Here is a 22,086-nt window from a genome sequence, read left to right on the forward strand (position 1 = left end):
AGCTTCTCTAGCTTCTGTCCCATTGTCGCTGTTCTGTCTTGGCATTAGGAAAAAAAAGAGACAAATGTCAAGAAACAGCAGCAGATTTATAAGTATGCCAAAGTGGCGTAATGAGGATGGCTTGCCTCCCCATCCCAATGAAACGAAATCACACAACAGGCATTACTGTCTATTTTTAACCATCTGGAACCTTTCTCTATTTTTGTATATTCTTCTATACCGCTCACACTTGCCCTGCCTCAGCCCCTCGATCTATCACCCCCTATTCTGTCAGAAAGGAATGCTGTGGTGGCTATAATTAAAGCTGGTCCGACTGCTGCCAGTGAGTCAGCAGGCCAAAAAGGAAACAAGACAAGTGAGATAAGAGGTCAGCCGTCTGGTGCCAAGGTCAAATAAAACTCGGAAAAAATTTGATCTAGTAAGTACTGCCAAAGAATAATAAATCATTTAAAATCATTTTGATGCTCTCTCTTAATAAGTATTTAATTACACCAAAGCCTGATTTTGATGATTTGTGAGTCTAATATCTAATTCTATAAACATGTCCCTTCAGAGTCAGCACAGAGTGAGACATCATGCACTCTCAATTACTGTTTGGAGAGGAGACAAGGCGTGTTTGTGCTTCCTTTCAAACTATCTGAATGTTTATGGTTGTTTTGGTTACGGGGTCTATTCAAAGGTCACCTGGAATACATGATTCAAGTCACAAGTGCTTTGTCTTCTGAACCGAATTGTTTGTCCGGGGCCGGTTTTATCCACTGACATGATGGATGGTGCAAGAGAGATTACTGCAAAGGGAAAACAGCTCAACAGACTTTAAAGTGGCATGTGGAATCTAAGTATTTTTAGATTACACACAATAACTGAATGTGCTGAAACATTGTTGCATCAGGTAGGTTTTCCAGGAGGGAGCACTTAATGTTAACCTCAGACGAAATGCTAAACCACTGTCTTTTGATTTCATCAGCTGAAAGGCGAGTGAGGAAAGAGAGGTGACTGAACCTCTTCACCCCGCATCTGCAATCCTGCGCTCTGCCGCTTAAGCTATTTCAAGCCTGAGAGGCGTTGAGTGACAGTTTTTTTCAGGCCCGTCTATTTAACCAACGTGCTTGTCCATGGAACGGTGGAATGTAAATGAAACTATTCCCCTCCCTATAAACCTTGACTATAAATTATGGTTGTTCTTTAAACCAACTTGCCAATATTAAGATTGTGGAGTAGCTCAGTTAATTTCAGCAAACAATTTGATTAGAAAAGTATCCACATATTGAGCCAGCTGTAACATCTAAACACTGCATGTTGCGAGAGCATGAAAACTGGTTAAAAAGAGAGGATAAGCAGTTTAAATAGTTTGCCAAAAGTAATGGATTTAATGAATAATAATGGACTACGTTGGATGGTTTTGGCCTACACATCGCCCATTCATTTTTTAATAACGGACACCTCATCGGGCATTATCTGGCAGTGGGTGCACGTTAACTCCTGTATCATGATACGCATTGTAACGTAAGATTTTTGCCAATGCACAACCCTACAAGAATCCATGACAGATGTATGCACTACAGCTTAAGTGTATCTGAAATGTTATTTTGGGATGGATGTGCTATACTGGCAGCAGTGGGAGGCATCTGTGACATTGGCTTGTGAAACTCCCTCTCTCATCCATTTCATTCTCCCATTCCTGTCTCTCATGCTTCCAATACAAGGCACACAGTTTATAAGAGACTTGTGACTTTGAGTGCACAAACTATTAGCCTGGTCTCAGGATAGGTTTTGTTTTTTTCCCCAGCAGAATACTGTGCCTTTTCCTTTAGAGCACTAAGAGCACCACATGTAATAGGCTCAAATTCAAATAGGCAGTAGGACAGGATGATGAATCTAGTTTGACAGTAAAATGTTCACAGCATTCTGTAAGGCAGGACTTATGGTCATAAAATGATAGATGTGCTGCTACTTTACAGTGACACGGTAGATATATGCAATGTACCAGCTCATAATAGGCTATTCCTGTGGCTTAAATAACATGGTTCACTATACATAACCATAAAAGCGTATCACCATATATAATACAGGCAAGCACTTTTGGAAATAAAGAATCTTAACCAACCTAACATTTAAGTTCTCTTCCTGACCTGTTGTTACTGTAGCATTTACAATGACAATCATTACTGACTATTCTTATTGGTACGTCCATTCAAACAACTTAACCATCTGCAGTTTTGGAAGTTATTTAATAAAATCTTAGGTAGATACTTACTGAGGCTGCTCCTCTGCCTATCCGTCGTCCTGTAGGACTTTGGTCTTTCTGGGAGATCTTCAGGCGTCACCTGCTCCATGATGTCAGTCTGACTTCATTTGACTAATTCAATAAGAGTGCTCTCTGCTCTGTCCATTTGAACAGAAGAGCAACTGATGCTTGACACAGACAAAGGCTGATTCATATAATCAGATATGTACAGTATATAGTACATTGCATTAAAGGTACGTTAAAGTTTTAAAGGTCCCATATTGTAAAAAATTTAGATTTCTTTCTTTTTAAATTATAAAGCAGGTTGAGGTGCTATATAAATCTAGTGAAAGCATCGAAACACTCAATCGACAGAAAAATACACACAGTCCGCATTTAGAAACTGTGACTTTTAACGAGCCGTCAGGACCTCTGTACTGTTGTGATGTCACAAAAACTATACTAAATATATAAGTAGAAAGTGCGGCTACAGTGCTGTGCAGTCATTTCCTGTCTGCAATGAGACGCTGAGAGCACAGATGCGGAAAACCCAGAAACACTGAACAATCAGAGCAGGCTGGGCTTTTTCAGGAAGGGGGCTTTAAGAGACAGACGCTAAAATAGTGTTTCAGACAGAGAAAGAATACAGTTATAACATTAAATCATTTAAATATGTTCAATTAGAAACTCAAATACAAGCATGAACTTGAAAAAAGGGTGATTATGTCGCCTTTAAGACTCTACAGTCTAAATATAAATTTCCTTTTGCACAAAAATGTTGAAACACAATCAAAACAGGCATAAAGCGACTTAACTGAATAAAGGGATTATGCAGAGGAAATGGTTTATTTCCATGATAAACATTAGACTGGACATCATTTTAACAAAATGTAAAAAAAAGTGCATTACACATGAACATTGGCAATGTACAGTACAGTACACAAAAGTTAACAAAAACAAGTTAACGTAACAAAATCTTACTCCCAGGTAGGTTTTTCATGTTCTACATTTTCCACTCGTCTAAACCTCACATGCTATGGGGCAGACTTGTGCTCTATAAATACACTCTATAAATGCCTGGATCCCCCTTTTTAAGTCACAATATGCTTTCCTTCCACGCAAAGTCCTCAACATCTGGCTCTTAAGTAGGATTGTCATTTTGATGCCCGCTGCCTGGGAATAATACAATAAAAAAAATTCAGTTGTTGCCATTTTAAATAGAGCCTGAAGACATTTGCCTAAATTAGAGATGGCCCAAAGTCTTCTTTTTTTCTGTGGTACAAACACGAGAACCTAATTATGAGTACTTCTCAATACACAGTAGCATTATCAGTGCTTTTCTTTATATTGACCACATCTGCAAGCTAATGTACTCAATAGCAAATTGTAGAGAAAAATATATACAGACTGGTAAATTTCCAAGACTTAAATCCAACCTATCTAATGTTTTAATGTAAATGATAGTTCTCATTCCAGCAAGTAAGGTTCTTCAGCCAGCTATTGAACCAATACAGTGTACCACGAGTTTTAACAATATCAAACAAATACAATATTATTATAGGCTATTAATAAATGGAAGTCCATCCAGTATGTGTGTATTGGGGGTGGAGGAGGCTGCTGTGCATGACCTTATGTGTGTTTGCATACATTGTTTTTTGTGCCAAGTTATACATTGCAAGGAACATGGTTATTACTGGGAGCGAGGGTAAGTTATTGTACAAAAAGCCAGACCATCAACACACTCACAGAAACTTTTGCAACGCCTGTGATGCTTTATGATAGTGCTAAGGCCAAGGTTAAGGCACTTAAATACAAACACAAATTCAAAACATGAAGCAAACATCCAAACAAAGTGCTGTGGTCTGGGAACAATACAGAAGGATTTAGAGCTCATAACATCACATGGATGTCAAGCACACTAATCAGGCCCACCGGTCAACATACTGAGAACTTAAATCAGAATCATATTATTATATTAAAGGAAGAGTTCAACATTTGGGGAAGTATGCTTATTTGCTGGAGTTAGATGACAAGATTGATACCACACTAAAGTCTCTAGGTTGCTACTTTGTAACATTCCCTAATTCTTAGCCCCTCCCCTTCTGGTGGACCAACATGGGACCTTATTTTTGGGAAAAAAATGTATGGTAGTAAACAGTGAGAGACAACACAACAATTCCCCCCCGGGATTATTAAAGTATTTCTGATTCTGATCTTTTGACCATTTTTGAACTATGCCACCAATTACACACGTTTGTCAAAGTCGAGAGGTCGCATTTTGTTTTAAGTATAAGACTGTGGAAATACATAGTTAGAAAGACTTCTCCGAAAGTCACGTAAAGTTACATCTCACTGGAGCATACCTGTGTGTCTTTTTCGTACCGGGATATAAACACACAAAGAACCTTCTTCTTTTGCTTCCTGGCTGATAAAAAGAGTCGCTGGATAAAATACGTCACGTTACATGTGCGCGTAGAACATAGCTAAGTTACCAAACTGGCTAGCTAGCAAGCGGGAGCGTACATATGTGCCACAGGTTCTAATATTCCCCTCTTTGTATGTGACTAGGGAACATAGGACTCTTAAAGCGGGAACATATGTACACTCCCGTTGCTAGCAAGCCTATGTTCCCCGATATGAATTGCGACCGGGGAACATAGGTAACCTGATTTCGCCATAAGATTGATTCGCATTTGCTCAGCATATCCATCTGGGAACTCTCGTTTGGAGATCTTTTGGGAAGGGGCGAAAATACTGGTTGCTGATTGGATAAACCATCTGTCTATCACCAACATATGGGCCAAATCAACCAATCCGATCAACGAAGCGTATGACGTGCTAACAGCGTCGGGGCAAAGCTCAGAAAGTAAACAACATGTCGGTAAAGGATATTTGCCATTAGTGTTCTGCAAGTTTACGGATAAAAGGCACAATTACAGGTGCCCGGTCCATATTCTAACACAAGGATCCAAGAGAAAAAAGCTTGATAATTTAGCTGCGCTCATCTCATCAGCGGAAGCCACGTGTTGTTTACACTGAACAGTCACTTCTTGTTGGTCACACTTCGACCCGCCTAAAAACCAACGCCGATTGCTTCAGTCGCTGGTCAAACTTCTCCAAATTTTCTCTGCCGCATGTTACCAGACTGATCCGCAAGTAAAATACAATGAAGCTTGCGAGATCAGGATGGTCTCGCAAGACTAGAACATAGGACCCTTTTTGGGAACCATGGGGAACATAGGGATGATCCACTAGCAAGCAATGTGATGTATATTGTGTAGTTTACTGAACAGTTATACGCACAACACTATTTGGTTGACAAACTGACTTTCGTTTAAAAGTGAGAAACATCATTTGTGTAATTCATGGCACAATTCAAACAGGGTTAAAAATGATTAGTCTCTCGCCATTGACTACCACAGGTCCCATGGGGGACACCAGAAGGGGAGCTGCAAAATTTATTAACAACTTTTTATGTAACTTTTTGACATGGTTCTATTTCAAATGTGTGTGGTATTAAACACTGCCAGCAACTCTGTAAGTGCCTTACGTTACATCATGCTCATGTGAGGGTAAAGAACAAGTTAAAGGAAAAACCAAATTATTTAAATCTAACTAGCAGAGCAAACCTGCAGCTCCCTGGGGTCCAGTTAAGGAATGAAGGAACAGAGGATGCATTGAAGTTTCTACTGATCTGACTAAGAAAAAAAATGTATACAATGTGATGATTAAATAATTTGCATTCATTTTTGCACAGTTTTCATTTCTTCTGAACTTCACTCAGGTCTTTAAACACAGTAATAACACACATGTGCATGTGCTTTTCCTGTATACAAACAGGCATCATTCAGTACCGTTCTAGCACACCCAGCGTGCCAGGAACAGTAGGAACACAACATTAACAAAACAGAAGAACTTGTAGAGCAACACCCTGTGGCACAGCAACTTTGGAGTGGTGGCACAATTTGAACGAAACATGCCTCAAGCTGTCTGAACACAATGGCCTAAATAACAGATGAGGAAAAGACTTGAAGAGTTGAAAAACTGAGTGCTGGACTTGAGTTTTCTTTTGTTGATAGGTTACTTTTTCTGTATTTAAAATAAAGGGAATCTAGTATTGTAAATCAAGAATATAATTTCTAATTATCACATTGTAAATAGACATATTTCATTTGGTAAATCATAATAATAATATTGGTAATTACTATTATTAGATCAAATAAACTACACTCACAAGGGTTGACTCTACACTGCAAGCAAAGAATATACTGTAAGTACTTCTGATGTCTATTTCTGCTTTAGTGTTCACAAATGGTGTGGCTTAAACATATCTGAATCATATGAACCATATCTGTTTGTAGGTTTAGGGAAAGGTAGCCTGTGGTTTTTTGTGAGTCATGTGTGCCATGCATGTAGCCTCTTAGATGATGACTACCCAGATGCAGACTAGGTAAGAAACTGAGAAGCATTTAAACCATGAAGGTGATTTACTGGACCTGGCATCATGATATGGCTTTGGTTACATCAGGAGGTGATCAGACTAAGAGTGGACAAGGAAATGACATTTGAGCTTCTGAATGTTTCCTGATAACTGAATGAATGTTAAGTCTTCCAACATTTCAGTCTTTTGTGTCATTCTTTCAGGGGTAAGATGAGGGGTTTGGTTCAATTCAACCAATTTATCATTTATCTGACGAATTATTTTTTTTAGTGTTTCAAAAAAGACAATTTAAATATGTTTTCCTTCTAAGCACGTTGACGATATGTTCTGTAATACTGCAAAGTCATGCGCGGGACTAAAGTGAGTGCTTTAAGTACATGATTACATTGACTTTAATGGAGGAGGTCAGGGTGAACCAGCCACTGAGCAGACAACATAAGAGTCTTTGACCAAAACAGTTTGAGATGCTTGTGGTCCGAGGTACGACGCTTTACAAAGAGGCATAAAAAGGCTCACATCCTTTTCAAAAATGATTATGCTTCCACATGAAATGCCCTTTCGTAATGCAAAAGCAGCTGCAGCAGGGAAAAATATTTCTGAAGGTCAGTGAGGATTCAGCTATCAGTGGTAACACGGGGAGATGCTGAATGCAATCAAAATGGCTCAACTGCACACATTCATCAAGCTCCTTCATGAATACTGTTGATGAGTTGGATTGAAAAACATACAGTACACTGACGGAAGCATGTTGCTTCAGCTATTTTTCTTTCCATCTACATCAAGGTGCTAGCTATAGCTTTCTCAGGAGTTAGAAAGTAACAGCCAACACCGTCTGCTGTCTTGCCAAACGTGCCTGTTGAAGGTAAAATGGCAGCATAACGCTCATCTCCACAGGGCTGTGGGGAAATGTGATGATCCTGTGTGTGGTGTGGGGCTCAGAAGAGGCCAGATGGGCCTCAATCTGGTCTGGGGGACAAGTGGAAGGACTCAGGAAAGTCTTCAGTCCTTACCTTGTCAGAAGCATTCAAGCCTTTAACGTATGGTCAAATAAACCAGCCTCATCTGAATCTTAATGCCAGTAGACAATGACAGGACACTCTCTGGAAATCCAGAGAGCACTGTTGTAACTTGTGACAGTGCAGCTATGAGGCCAGGACATGACAGAACAGGTCAAAGCAGAGCTTTGTTTCTGGTACGACAGCACAGCGGCAGTCATCTAAAAGGCCCACAGCCATGAGAGTACCTGCTGGAGGCAGTGGTGAGCCTCCTCCATCTCATCCATGTCCGGCTCACTGTATTAAGGCAGGGGCCCCACTGGGAGCTGCCCCTCCATGGCCAAGCTTGGCAGCTTCTCAAGCTGCTCTGCCCTCTGTCGCATCAGTTCCAGACCAAATTCTATCCCCAGTCCTGGCATTTGTAGCTGGGCCAGAGCCTGCTGCTGGAGCTCCACTGCACCACCAGGTTGTAGTTCTGAACCTTCAGCAGGAGCCGCAGTGGTACCATCCCTTGACATTTCTTCTCCCACGTCGTCTCCCTGTGGTTCGTCCATGTCCTCAGTCTCCACAAAGCTGCGGTCAGCGGGCGTTTCCTCACAGCTCATGGGTGAAACCAGTTTCTGGCGGGTGGTTAGTGGGAAACCGGGGGTGCAGGTGGAACAGCGGTAGAGATGACTACAGGGCTGGACCATGGTAGTTGGGACAACTGCAGAGGCCTGAAGAGACTGCAGACGTGGGGTGGAGTTAAAATTTGTCCCGGGCGGATCTATGCATATGGTGGGGACATTGCAGTGGCGGGAGGGGTTAAGGCGGTGGGAACGACCTCCTGCTGGACGGTCACAGCGCCGCCCTTGTGGTAGACGCAGGCAGTCTTTACAGGACTGATAGGAGGGCTTCACCTTTAGAGGGTTTCCTGTGCTAGCACTGTCCTGAATGGAGTAAAATACAAATACAGTATCAGTGGCATGCAGAATGTTTATAATGCTAAATTACATAATGCTTCTGACAGGAAAGCAGTTTAAAAAAATGGTTGTTAAACACAAAACATGACTTTACCACAGGAAAAAGGTTTATTTTCTTAACTCACATCAAAGGCTGCAGGGCAGCTGCGCTTGGCAGCCAGGCGGTTGCTGTTGTTTGTGTTCAGGTTGGCCAGGCCTAACTGGCTTTCCTCCGTCCTCTCAGCCTCCTTTCCCTGTGAACCTCCAGGTGTTTGAGCCAAGGCTGCCATCTCAGCTTCTTCTTTCTTGGCCTCTTCCTCATCCTCTTCCTCCAAAGTACTAATCTCAAGCCTCAGTCTCATGTCCTCCAGGGGGTCGAGGCGGCCACAAGTCTGAGCAGCAGTGCCCCCGCCAGGCAGGGCTAAATGGGCCATGGGGAAACCCTCGTCCTCCAATAGTGCATCCCTTTCCACGTCTTCAATCTCAATGAAAACTCTTTCCATACCTAGCAGAGGGGGACCACGCACTGGAGTGGAGGGCTCACTGTCTAATGCAGAGTCTGACAAACGTCTGAAGTAATAATTATAGTTAAGAGAGTCAAGGGGCTCCATCTCCAGACCCATAGCCCTGCACGGAGAGGCCCCGCAGCCTCCCCAGGCTTCTTCCCCTCTGAGCACTGGTGTCTCCTCCCCACCAAGACAGTGGCCAGAGGCTTGCAAATCATCTGATCCCTCTTCATCCGTTTCAGGCCTCCATAGCTTGTTGTGGCGGTGTTTACTGTGACGGCAAAATACTTTTGTTTACATTTGATAAAAATAACAGGCAGTCACACAGATAACGTCACAAAGCACCATTACATTTGTCATACCAGCAGCATGTGTGTAATGGCTATTAGCTTTATAAAACGCAACGTTGTGTGATTAGTATTAAAGTAAAAAAACACAGTAAAGAACACCCAGGCTGCAGCCAAGTGCAAACCTGAATGAAACTGTAGACCTGCTTACCTTGCGTCCAGGATTCCCTCGTACTCCGCCAGCTGTCTCATGAAACCAGCGTTTGGCTGAGCTATACCCCGTTTCTGCTTGACAAAGTTGTAGGCTTTCTGCACAGACCAGCCATACTCCTTCATTGCATAGGCAATAACTGTAGAGGCAGACCGGCTAACCCCCATCTTACAGTGCACCAGGCACTTGGAATTGTTCTTCCTATTGGACAGGAGAAAAAACCCATTTACATCTCATTGTATGGATCTAGTTGATGATGAGTTGGACAGTGTAGTAGTAATCAAAATCCTGTCAAATCTGTTCATGTTTGGATTAGATGGTTTTCAGGATGAGCACTTCATATGTCTCAACTTTAGCATTTCCATTTTTATTTTCACAAACCATTTATTTTTTTATTTTTTTACTTCCAAATTAAAATGCTTAGACAGTTGCATAGCAACCATACTGATTGCACAGTTTTGGCTCTCTCTATATTACTCACAGCTGTGTCGTGCATTTGGGCGGGAGAACAATGTGTCTTGTGTGGTCACGGCTCAAGTACTTGCAAAGAATACATGATGCCAACAAGTCTAACTGTGCTGACTTAAAGATTATGACAAAAAACCATCTATTAAAGGAAAAGTTCAGATTTTTTGAAGTGGTGTTATATGAGGTACTTGGAGTTTGTAACCCTTTAAAACACATAAGTCACACAATAACACAAACACTTAACTGATCAAGGCAGTGGAAGAGCAACTCAATGTTTTTGTCAATGGAGTCTGGTGACTTTGATGATTGCATAGAACGACTTTAGTTCCCCTCTCGTAAACTAAACCAGGGCTGTTTGAGGAAAAGGTAAAGAGGTGAAAATATTCTAAATATAGGCCTGTGAATGTTCTCATTCGTCCAGGTCATCGTTATCCTCAAAGCAATTTCAGTCAAAAACAACTGGACTGGTTGTTTGTCTAGGACTGATGAAGCCTCTTGGATGAGAGGTGAAACGTCTTCCTAGACAAACAACCAGTCCAGTTGTTTTTGACTGAAATTGCTTTGAGGATATTCTAAATATAGCATAGACAAAAACTTAGATTGTTTTTTTTTTCATTAGCTGGTAAAAAATACCTCTAGCTGTTGCCCTCGTCCACATCAGTGCATCGCTTAGCTTCCGTGTCAGGACTCCTATCAGCGCCTCCTAACTGGGGGCGTGCAGACCGTCATCTAATCTACACTATCTACACTGACTATGGTTAAGTACCTCATATAACCCCACTACAAAAAGTGCTGTGGGTGCATTGTTCTGTTGACTACTTGGATAAAGAGTCTGGAGTTATAGTTTATAATCTGTAGAATGTGTCCATGCCTACTGGTGTCTTTTTTTTACATGTAAGGTCTTACTTGGCTTTGACAATAAAGTTGTACGTGTCGTTCCAGTGGGCCAACAGGTCAGTGGCATCCTCGTCGTATACGCGGACGTTGTGATAGGAAAACATCCCCGGGAAGAAGTTGTCAATCTCTCTGGTAACATTCAGGATGTAACCCACTCTGCAAACAAAACAATAACATGTTAGTATTTATCTTCACTACTTTTTATTTGAACTATTACCTACAAACCAACACTGCTGCACTAACTAAATAATAATTGAAAGTCATACGGAGATGTGCGTTTGTGTTTTGAACAGGTTAACTTTAAATGATTTTACAATACGAGGGTATATTAAGGTTCACGTAAAAATTATACATAGCTTTCGTTTAATTCGCTATAAGAGTAAAACATTTAGGGTCAAATCAGGATAAAATGGTATATTAGTGTTGAACTATCAGCTCACCCGCAGTCACGTAGTTCTTCCAGATTGGAGGCGTTCCACTCAGAGCCCTACAGAGGCAAAAAGACAAAAACTTTTTCAGAATATTTTCTGATTACTATTATATATATATTATATTGGCTAAAAAATGAAAAAAGGTAAAATAAAATAAAAGACATTCTCACCAAGAACACATGGTCAAAGATAAGTGTGGGCTTGTCCATCTGACCCAGGATCAAAAGCATCTCGTTGTCGATGAACTCTTTGTACTCTGTTAGGTTGCAGCTCATGTGCTGCTCCAGCTCAGTACGGATCTGTGGACGAGGATTAAACATGAAACACTTTAGTTTCCTAAAACAACAGCGACACAAAGAGAAGCACTAAAACACACTGGCTTGACAGAACAAAGCTCTACTCCCTGGTTCCACTTACACAGTTTCACAGTGTATTTGCAACAATAGTCAAATTCGTGACACTTCTTTTAATGTTAAAGACATTAATAAAACATGAAAATCCAATGTTTCTTTTTTCTCAAAACAGCATTATAGAAAGATCTGGACTAATCGCGCTCTTGTGGAAAAGTTGATTTGACACATACCTCCTTCGAGGTGATGTTCTCCAGGTCTTGAAACGTCATGATGCTGCGTAGCTTTGCTTTAATGAGACACTCTGTTCGCTCTCGCTCAGTTGGCCTGCACATAATGAGTCAATACATACATAAGTGCTGCTGTCGGAAGGAAAATTAGCATAACAGTGTAACATGTTCCCACTGCTGAAGACAAAAGGGACAACAGCTGGTGTCCGAAGCATTCAAATCTGTTCCATGACTAAGGACGTAAACACACCAGGTATGTTTCATTTAGCAGCACGTTTGTTTGGAAACGTGAGTCAGATACTGTTTGAAATTCTCAGGCAGCATAAGGGGCAACAACATCAGGTGTGAGTACTGTGAATTTCTACAGTGAATTTGTTTTCCAACTAAAACTGTTATGTTACGTGAAGCAGCCTATAGGGTCTCACCGGTCGACGAACATGGTGGGCGAGTCGGGCCGGGTGGTCTCCAGGTCGGTCATAGCGTTCCACTCATTGACGCAGCTTTGCTCTGAAGTGATGCAGCTCTCATAGAAGGCCATCCACGTGAGAGCAATGCCCCCTTGGAAGTAGTTAAACCGGCGTGACACCTCGCATGCCTTGTGGAGGACCTGCAGGGCAGACCTGCAGAGACAGAGAGCAAAGGCAGGCTGTGCCATCAAAAATGACACGTGTTTATCTGTCACTGTGATAAGTGACCAGCAGGTGGCACATGAACAAGACTGTCAGAAGTCTCTGGACAAACAATGTCATCACTATTATCATATAAAAATATAACAAAATGCTTTATAGTTGTCATATTACCAAATAAAGAAAATTAATCACTTTCAATCATTTAAATTAGTGCTGGCTTATCCTAATATAGGCAATTTCATATCTTAATAACAATATTTATAACGATTCAGCATGTTTTCTGGTAATTCAGTAAATAAATAATTATGAAATAACCACAAAGTCAAGTCTATTTCTGTACAATAAAAAGTACTTTTAGTACAAGTAATAGTAATACTAGTAATACTTAATTTAATTTTATTATGAACTTTGGTGCAAAATGAACATAATGTGCAAGGATCAGAAACGTAAAGCGTCGTAGAAATGACGTAAATATTGTCGTAATGCAGTTTGGCCACTGATTTTTCATCATGGTGATAGAAACAATAAAGAAAAAAAAAAGTATATTTATATACGCATACGATAGACATTTTTACATCGATTTGACAATATATATATAAACAGTAGCTTCCTTCTTTGAACTCCCTCCCAGTAGGGCTGGGCATTGGAAGAAGGACTTTATCTCAGTGTGTGAATGGGTTATGTATCCAGGTAATCACATTGAACTGCCTGGCAAAACTGCAATTTTCAAATGATATTCCCTCAGGCGACGTTTGAGTTAATGTGCTTGTTATTGTAAATTTAGACAACGTAAGTGTATATAACTGAATCTCAATCTGATTTCTACATGACATATATTCCACTGAAAGACCATAAATTATCATATTGGATGATCGCCCCCGTCCTGATTTAAACAGATTTTAATTTAGTAGATGTGTGAGGCTGAACGTGTTTTTTTTTTTTCACCCAATGTGTATTTTAGTTTTTTATATGGATATGGTGGTATTTTGTACGTGTATTAACACTGGGCTAACAAGTACAAAGCCTCAGTGTTGGACAAAGTCTAACAGTTATTTATTACCTTTTCGTGGAGCTGCTACTTGATCCCATAATTGAGCTTACTCGGCTAATCTCACTGTTCAGCATTCTGTACCTTCACACTGCACACAGGCATACAAATGGACAAACAAATCTGAAAACGCTAAGTAACTAGAACAACATGCTTTAAGGTGTGGTACACGGGTTTTGATCTAAGAGTCTAAAACAACATCCAGCATGGTCAATGTTGTTCTCCTCCTGTCCACACACACACGCACACACACACACACACACACACACACACACACACACACACACGCGCACGCACACACACACACACACACACACACACACACACACACACACACACACACACACACACACACACACACACACACACACACACACACACACACACACACACACACACACACACACACACACACACACACACGCACTCACACGCACACACACATTCGCACGCACAGGCGCGCGCACACCACTAATCCCAGGTAAACACGAAGGCTTCACTCACCACATGGCCTGCACAGATACAGGCTTGAAGACATGTGACCGCCCCGCCGTGTTCACGCTGAAGCCTCTGGTGAGGAAGCGGAGGAGAGGGAAAAAGATCAGTTTGAGTGTGGGTGGAGATGAGGAGCAATCAGGGGGATGTAAACACAGACTGGTCAAGGCTCGTTCATGGGGACTATTCAGGACACCAACCGGTGGAACATTCCTCTAGCATACAGAGACAATGTTAACAGGTCAGCAAGAACTGCCCCCCCCCCCACACACACACACACACACCCACACACACACACACACATGCATGTAATTCAAGCCTCTGCCACCAGTTGGCAGTCATTCCTAAAAGGCAGAGAGCAATACAACATGCAGGTGGAATATGAGCGAAAATATACATCAGAAACTTATGTCAGTTGATTAAAGTATTCCATCTATTATGGAAGGACAAACTGAAACTTACCCATCTCCATCTAAATGTATGTTGGTATCACTCCACAGTGGCAGTACCATCCCAATAGAGCAATTCTTACTGTAGATTACAAAGATTTTGGAATAACATTTTAACAGATATAATAATCAGATGTGCACGAAATGTACGGCTGCAGAGAGACTCATTACCTGTCCTTGTCTGTGAAGTCCATTCCCAGGACAATGTTTTCCTCTGTATCTTGATGGCCGGTGGTGTAGATAACCACCATGTAGCGCACCCTGTCTGACCATCCGCTCTCTAACCGTACAGCCTGAGGAAAGAAAGAAGAGAATGCAAGAAAAAAACTGTATTACGAGTGTTGTCATGCAATTTTCAATATATTGAATGAAATGAACTTCAAGTGTACAACACCCACGTAAACGATACATCCAAATACTTGTCAAACAGAAATTGAGTGATGAAGTGGCTTTGAGTATTACGCTTACCAACTTAATGCGATCTTCAGACCGGAGGATCTTGAACATGACCTGCAGGTGTTGAGGTAAATCACCTGAAAAGTAAAACGCGTTTTCAGACTTATTAGGGAAACCAGATGAGTGTACTGCAGTTCACTGAGAAGCAGTTTAATTCAGTTCAATCTTTTTTCCTCATACTTGTTTGGACCAGTTAAGGTCATCGTCACAGTCTGGATGTCTAAACCAGACTCACAAATATCCTGACAGAGAAAATGATTTCCCACAACTGCAGTAATTAAGAAGAAATATAAACTATATATAGATTTGTATAGCTGATGTTTAATTTATTTATAGGCCTATCATATATTTTTTCTTTTTTTTCTTTTTTTTTCACTTTATATACCATGTGTATATAAATATACACATGGTATATAAATATATTTAATTTGATTATGGGCTGTTTTACCCATATGCCATCCAGAGAGGAGGGGAATTTTCAAAGACTGAAGGGGCAAATAAGAGCCCTTTGTTGGGCAATAAGAATACCATGTTTGTATACTTCTGTTAAAATGATCAATGTCCATTATCAAAAATACTGCACAAATAAGTGTTATTCTCAACCTCCAGTTTTGAAAAAATAAAAAATGGACAGTGACAAGCTTCACTGCAGAGAAACTCTGTCTGGAATTTCTGAGAATAAAAAAACAACTAAAAAGGTCAACTACAAACTGATCATTCAGCTTCTTCTATTGTGCATTCATTGTTGGTTTTCTTCTCCAGTGGGAAGAAGTATGGTGGTGGATTTCTCTCAATGAAGACAAATCCAAACTCTGTGACTTTCCAGCTGTGCTAAGCTTGTGTTAAAGTTAGCGAGTAACACCGGAGTCACGTGCAAAACAGACTTCTTGTCCATCATTTGTCCTCAAATGACTTCAGGCTCAACAAGGATTTTAGATTAGAAAGAACATCTATTAAAGAATCCCATTGATGGATGTTAAAACACTTACAGAACACCTTAATGTTTAGATTCTGCATGATAAGGCCACATTTTAATGTCACTGATTTGCAGACAAACATCAGCAGCAGCTTGATTGTGTAATGAGTAATGTCGAGTGCCCAGTATTCAAAACGTTAAAGAACAAATTTCAATCTGTATATTTCTTTGAAATGGCTTTAAGTACACTTGACCTTGTTTAATTGATTTGTGAGCATCCCTCGTGTTTAACTGCAGGTCACTTCAGGTAAGACTAGGAGCTAAGTAACGGCTCCTTACAGTTTACAATAAACGCAGACAAACCCACGGAGAGAAAAGCCACCTCAGCAAATACAATTCTCCTTTTGTCTGGAGCTCATTTTGGCAGAGAATAAAGAACAAAGCTTCTTCTGTGCATGTTTGTTCCTACCTGCATGTTTGTGGTGGGTCGGAGTCTTTGGTCCTTGTGCGTTGCCACCCTGCTGGAGGAAGAGGGCGGCTCCTTTGACCATGAAGAAGCTCTCACTGAGGCTGGAAAAAGCAGATGTGAAAAAACACATTGAGGGCTGTGGAAACCTTAACAACCACCATCAAAGAACTGTCTATCCTGCAGCACAGAATGATAATGTTTTACACATTTAACCACTCATAATTATGCTTTATCGTAACCCTTCGATTCAGACACAAGTGATGCGAGGATACCCTGGACTTATTCAGGGTCTACCGTTTCCCCTCGGCTTTGTAACAACATGGATTGAAGAGAGACAGGAGTGATTTAACATTCCACTGCCTAACATTGGCTGTCACAGGTACAAAAGAAGTTAAACACAGATTTATGTCTAATTTCAGTCGGGAGGCAAGAAGTTATAGATAACGGTCTTAAAACACCACCTGAAAGACTGACCATTGAGAGAAGACTGGGGTTTTTTAGGAGCGGGGTCTAAAGAGAAAGGTGCTAAATATGGATTAAAAAAGAACGAGTTCTGAACATTAAAGAATGTAAATATGTTCTAGTATAAACCCAAAATACAGATATGAAAAACTTGATGTTTGCATTATATGTGGCCTTTAATGCAAATGAGGACTTGGATCAATCATCAATATTTTCTGTTGTCACAAATGGGTTTTCTAAGGAGGGTGGCTGGAGTCTCCCTCTTCTCACCCTATCTCCCTGGAGATAGGGTGAGAAGTTCAGCCATCCGTGAGGAACTCGGAGTAGAGCCGCTGCTCCTTAGCCTCGGAGAAGACCATGGGCCAGGTGGAGAGATTATATCTCCACACTGACCTGGGAAAGCATCGGGATCCCCCAGTTAGAGCTGGTTAATGTGGCCCGGGAAAGTTTGGGGTCCCCTGCGAAAGCTGCTGCCCCCGAGACCCGACCCCGGATAAGCAGATGAAGATGAGATGAGATGAGATGAGACCATGGTAAAACTGGAGTTGAAATCATGTGGTGTGTTCAAGAATTGCGATTAACAGAGTTGACACAGGGACATGAAGTGTCTACAGTCAGGATTCTGTACATACAGTGAGCAGCCAGGTGAAGGGTGCATACTTATTACGTTCTCATTGGTTCAGTGGGCAGGACAGAGGGCTCATCAGTGGCTGAAAGTCGGCAGAGTCCTGATGCAGTGACTTTACAGCCCAGTGTTTTTATAGCATGATTAACGGTCTCTACTTTGATTGGGTTCGTTGACCTATGATGAATCAGGCGTTACGCCGCGACTATCCATATGTGCTCTGGCTTTCAAAACTTCCTCTCCTGTCCGGACCTGTGTTTGGACGCAGCACTTCTGGGCCATGACTTTGTTATGAGGGCCGCGGTGAAGCAGGAGGAGAGCTTCAGCGGCCTTTTTCAGACACAGAACAGAGCGCGGCTTTGTTTAACTGCAGTCTCATTCCCCTGCTCAGCCAACACACACAAAAGCCTGGTATGACCGAGTGGGACCATCACAAGGCCTTTTGTTTCAGCTCCACCTCTGCTACGTTGTGTCACAATTTCTTTTCTAATGTATGTAGAAGACTTGGATTTTTGGAGATGACAGCGAAGTGAATCACAAGGCGTGATGTGAATTAATAACCTTAAACAGATGTACGCCAACGCTTTGTTAAGAGTAATCACATGTGTTTTTTTTATTTACAAAAACAAACAAAAATAAATCATACCTCTTGAAGCATTGACAAAAAAACCCTCTCATAATTAAAAGCTACAGATACACTAACACATAGGGTGAAACATTTTATAGTTTCAACATGTTTTTTAGGAACAAGATGTTCTATAATTCAGACTATAAATGATCTATGAACAAAACACCTCTGTAGAAATCTTTAGAATATAGACAGCAATGAAACTGGAAAGTTTGATTCATGTACTGAAATTGAGATTTCTGGCTCAGAGTATGAGGAAAAAAAGAATATGAGAAAACAGCCTTTAAGGACATTTATCGTAAAATTCCATATATTTGACAAGACACTTCAGGTGAATAGGGTAAACATTTTTAACTCATAGATATTACCATGAAACTTCCCCAGTTGATTAAGGAGAGATCTACAGACGCAAATAGTCAAATAAACACTTAAATGTGAATTTTAGATGTTTCCTATCCATTAGTCTGAAAGAAGATTAAAGCAAAACAACCTCTTGCGTCTCACCTTAAAATGTGAATGGCTGTCCTTAAAAAGACCGCCAACTCTAACTCTCAACTCTGCCACTAAGTGCTGCGTTACTCTAATGAGTGTCCACTATCACGTCTGCTATCGACTTTTCGTTTGTGGCGCTGTGAGAACTTACATGCGACAGATCTCCCTCCGAGTCAGAGCAGCTTTCTCCACAAAGTGAGGCAGAACCGTGAGCATGGCTTTATGTGAAGGTTTCACTACCAGATGCATCCTGCTAGTAGACTATTTACAGTCTCCCTCAGAATATAAACTCTCCAATTTTAGTCTCCTCTTATCAACATCCTCCCATCCATCTTCTGCACCTGCATATTCCTGTCCACGGTCAGGGGACTGCAGCCTCTGCTAGCAGTTTAATTTCTCTCGCTGTGGTCTCGGTCCTTCCTCTTTCCCTCCCACAGATTTCTCGGCCCTCTCAGTCTTTGCTCACTATCTCCTCTTCGCAGCACGTGCTTCGGCGATCAGCTCTCCCTAGGCAACACTCGGCCACAATACCGTCATTCATGCGAGCGGCTTGGAGGTGATGGAAATGTTACTTGTAGCAAATCTCATGTCTGACATGCAGATTCCTAAGTACAGACTTCGCTGATGGATTACTGAGCCGCAGAAACATGTTACTCATGTTGACACTTCAGGCATGACATGACTGTTGCTACTGTGAATGACCCACCCACGCAGCGCGCACAAAGGCAGAGTCTGTGCCGAAGCTTTGCTGACACAAATCATGACTTTTGTGACGTCTGGTTGATTAAAGAAAAGCTTTGTGACCGCAGAAGAACAACAGTTTATGTGCTCTCTATTATGTGCTGTGAGTAATCTGTCACATTAAGTCAACTGTACTTCCAGCAGGTTTCTCTGCTTGACAACAATGTGGGCCATTACAGAGTATAAACTGCACAACTGATATGTCTTAATCCTTAGGACTCAGAATGAGACAAGCAGCTCATCACCTGCCAAAGTCACAAGCAGCACGATCTTTTGACAGTCTAATTCACTGCATACAACAAGTCAGTTCAAGTGTAACTTTCCTTTACCAAACTTGTGTTTTGTTTAAACCTTTTTTCCAATTATAGAACCATCACGTCTGTATACAATCAAATGGGCAACAAACATTTTGCAGACACAGTTATCTCTGGAAAATCCTTGGCAACAAAGTAATGGCTAAGAAACCCACTACAGTTGCCTAACTGTGGGAGAGACTGCAAGAAGAACGGACCAAGATCAAACCAGAGCAGTGTGAGAAACTAGTGATGTCCTGTGGGTGCAGATGTGCCGAAGTCATTCAAAGCAATGGCCTCTACACTTTCTATTCCTATTTTTTAATCCTAGAGCCAAAAGAAGACTTCTCTTCACTTCTCTCTCTTCCGACAATATGGTTATTGTTCTCTAATTTTGCTCACTGTTTTTATCAATAAATAAAAGGTTTTTGTTGAAGTGCCTTGGTTATTCTTGCTAGGACAGCAGTGGTATAGCCACAGCGGATATTCTATCAAATTCTGAGCAATAAAAAAATACATAGGTAATACACTGACTATGGATAAGCACACTAGTCTTGCACTTGTCTATATCTTGATGTTAGAATAAAGATCAGTCTTGTTGGTGCTCGATCAATCCTAACTCCTTAATCAGTATGGTAGCATTGGAAAGACATGATTACTCATTACGGTCTTGAACAGGACCGGATTTGCTCTGGACTCTGCCTTGGTCATGACTACAGCCCTGCAACCACACTTCCAAAAATCAGAAATGCAATGGGTTTGTAATTCTTTGTAAAATACTTTGACATCACAGTAAGAACTTGAACTACACAACTTTTGAAACAGAAAGACCTTACCTCTGATTATTTTTCCGCTCATCATCACTTCCAAAATCCTGAAAGACAAAAATAACAAGGCAGAGACTAAAAAGACAGCAACAGCATGACATTGTGGATCGACAGTGTCAAATGAATGTAGAGAATTGAATGATGTTCTACTGAGTCTCAGACTGGATAAGGGAAAAGAGACTACTACTGCACTGTGCACATGTAACTGTTGTGTGGGTCATCTGGAGGCCTACATTCACTGTGAGCATGAAACATCATCACTGGACAAAAAAATGTGTTTGCTGTATCTGTGAGAGACTGAGCTGCAGGGGCGTACGAGCAAAAATACATTCAGGAACTGTCACTGGACCTCGATACATTTACGTTTAGTTAAAGGTTTAAGATGTAAGCAGATACAGTAGTGCCAATAGATTTTAACGACCATGCAAACTGGAAGAAAGCGTGCCAGCGCCAACTGCTGGTGCTCCCCTGTCAATGCTGTGATCTCATCAAGGACAGCTTTCAAACTGCACAAGTTCAGCAAGAAAAAAACACACACACACATCGAAACTAACATCACAGCGATCCACTTTTACCTTCCCGCTGAATCTTGCAAGATAGCGAGCTGTAACGCAGAAATTGATATTAAAAACTCATCAGAGGAAGAATGTCACTGCTTGTTTTTGTGCCTCAGTTTAGTCAGCTTCACTTCAGACGCACGTAATCCACTTTCCCAAACTAGAAACAGGAGCAAAAACCCTGATGTTCACTGGGACGTCAAATCTGGCGAACGCTCTTTGCAGCTAAAATTTTGTTTTGGATGTGGGATTAAATGTCTGATTCACAGCCTCGAGCTCCTCTACAGTCAATGTTACTTCTTGTTGTCAGGGGCTGAACCTGACTGTGTTTTCTAAAGCAAGAAAAAAACACACACAATGTCAGATATTGAATACTGGCCTTTAAGATGTTTGTGTGAGGTGTGCATACATCTCATATCACTCATTTTTCTTTATTGCAAGTTCATTGGCACTTGACTGAAGTGTCCTGGGTCACACACACACACTGAATGAGAAAAAAATAATTGATGTCATTCCCCTTTAAAGTCTCCTCCCCAACATTGAGGCTGCATTACTACATAAACGACCAATAACAAGGAGGGAGAACTACCTGAGTGCAACGCAGCAAATGTTTGTGCAGCAGCAAAATGACCACTTTGTTCTGACAGCTAAACCCAGCAGCCTCCCCCTCCCCTCTGCAGGATTGTGTTTACAAATCCGCTGCCACAGTAGCCACAAACAACTCTCTGCAGGCCACAATGCAACAACATATCAAGTTTATAACACACACACACACACACACACACACACACACACACACACACACACACACACACACACACACACACACACACACACACACACACACACACACACACACACACACACACACACACACACACAAAGACCGAGCCCCGGCTTTTCCTTCTTACCTCCCCCGCACTGCTGTTGGTCGTGCTGGCCGAGGATGCTGCACTCGGGGTGGGAGAGCGCTGCAGAGTCACCAGGGCCATGGTCGGTGGGCTGCAGCTTTGGA

At 41.5% G+C, this 22,086-nt stretch overlaps 1 protein-coding gene across 1 annotated transcript; it reads right to left on the bottom strand.

The window, feature by feature from the left end:
* Positions 1 to 7,965: 7,965 nt before the first annotated feature.
* On the bottom strand, positions 7,966 to 22,066 carry ssh1b (slingshot protein phosphatase 1b; the record flags this gene model as incomplete). Its single annotated transcript, XM_083930249.1, has 15 exons — positions 21,983 to 22,066; positions 20,524 to 20,561; positions 16,447 to 16,547; positions 15,074 to 15,138; positions 14,777 to 14,898; positions 14,619 to 14,687; positions 14,166 to 14,231; positions 12,410 to 12,604; positions 11,988 to 12,081; positions 11,575 to 11,703; positions 11,414 to 11,460; positions 10,983 to 11,129; positions 9,609 to 9,809; positions 8,751 to 9,381; positions 7,966 to 8,592 (listed from the first exon to the last, which is right to left on the bottom strand). Exons 1-15 carry the CDS (start codon positions 22,061 to 22,063, stop codon positions 7,966 to 7,968), a joined length of 2,613 nt encoding a protein of 870 aa, XP_083786375.1. The 5' UTR covers positions 22,064 to 22,066.
* Positions 22,067 to 22,086: the final 20 nt, after the last annotated feature.

The sequence above is a fragment of the Echiichthys vipera genome (assembly GCF_963691815.1).
Source record: "Echiichthys vipera genome assembly, chromosome: 16".
Classification (NCBI taxonomy): domain Eukaryota; kingdom Metazoa; phylum Chordata; class Actinopteri; order Perciformes; family Trachinidae; genus Echiichthys; species Echiichthys vipera.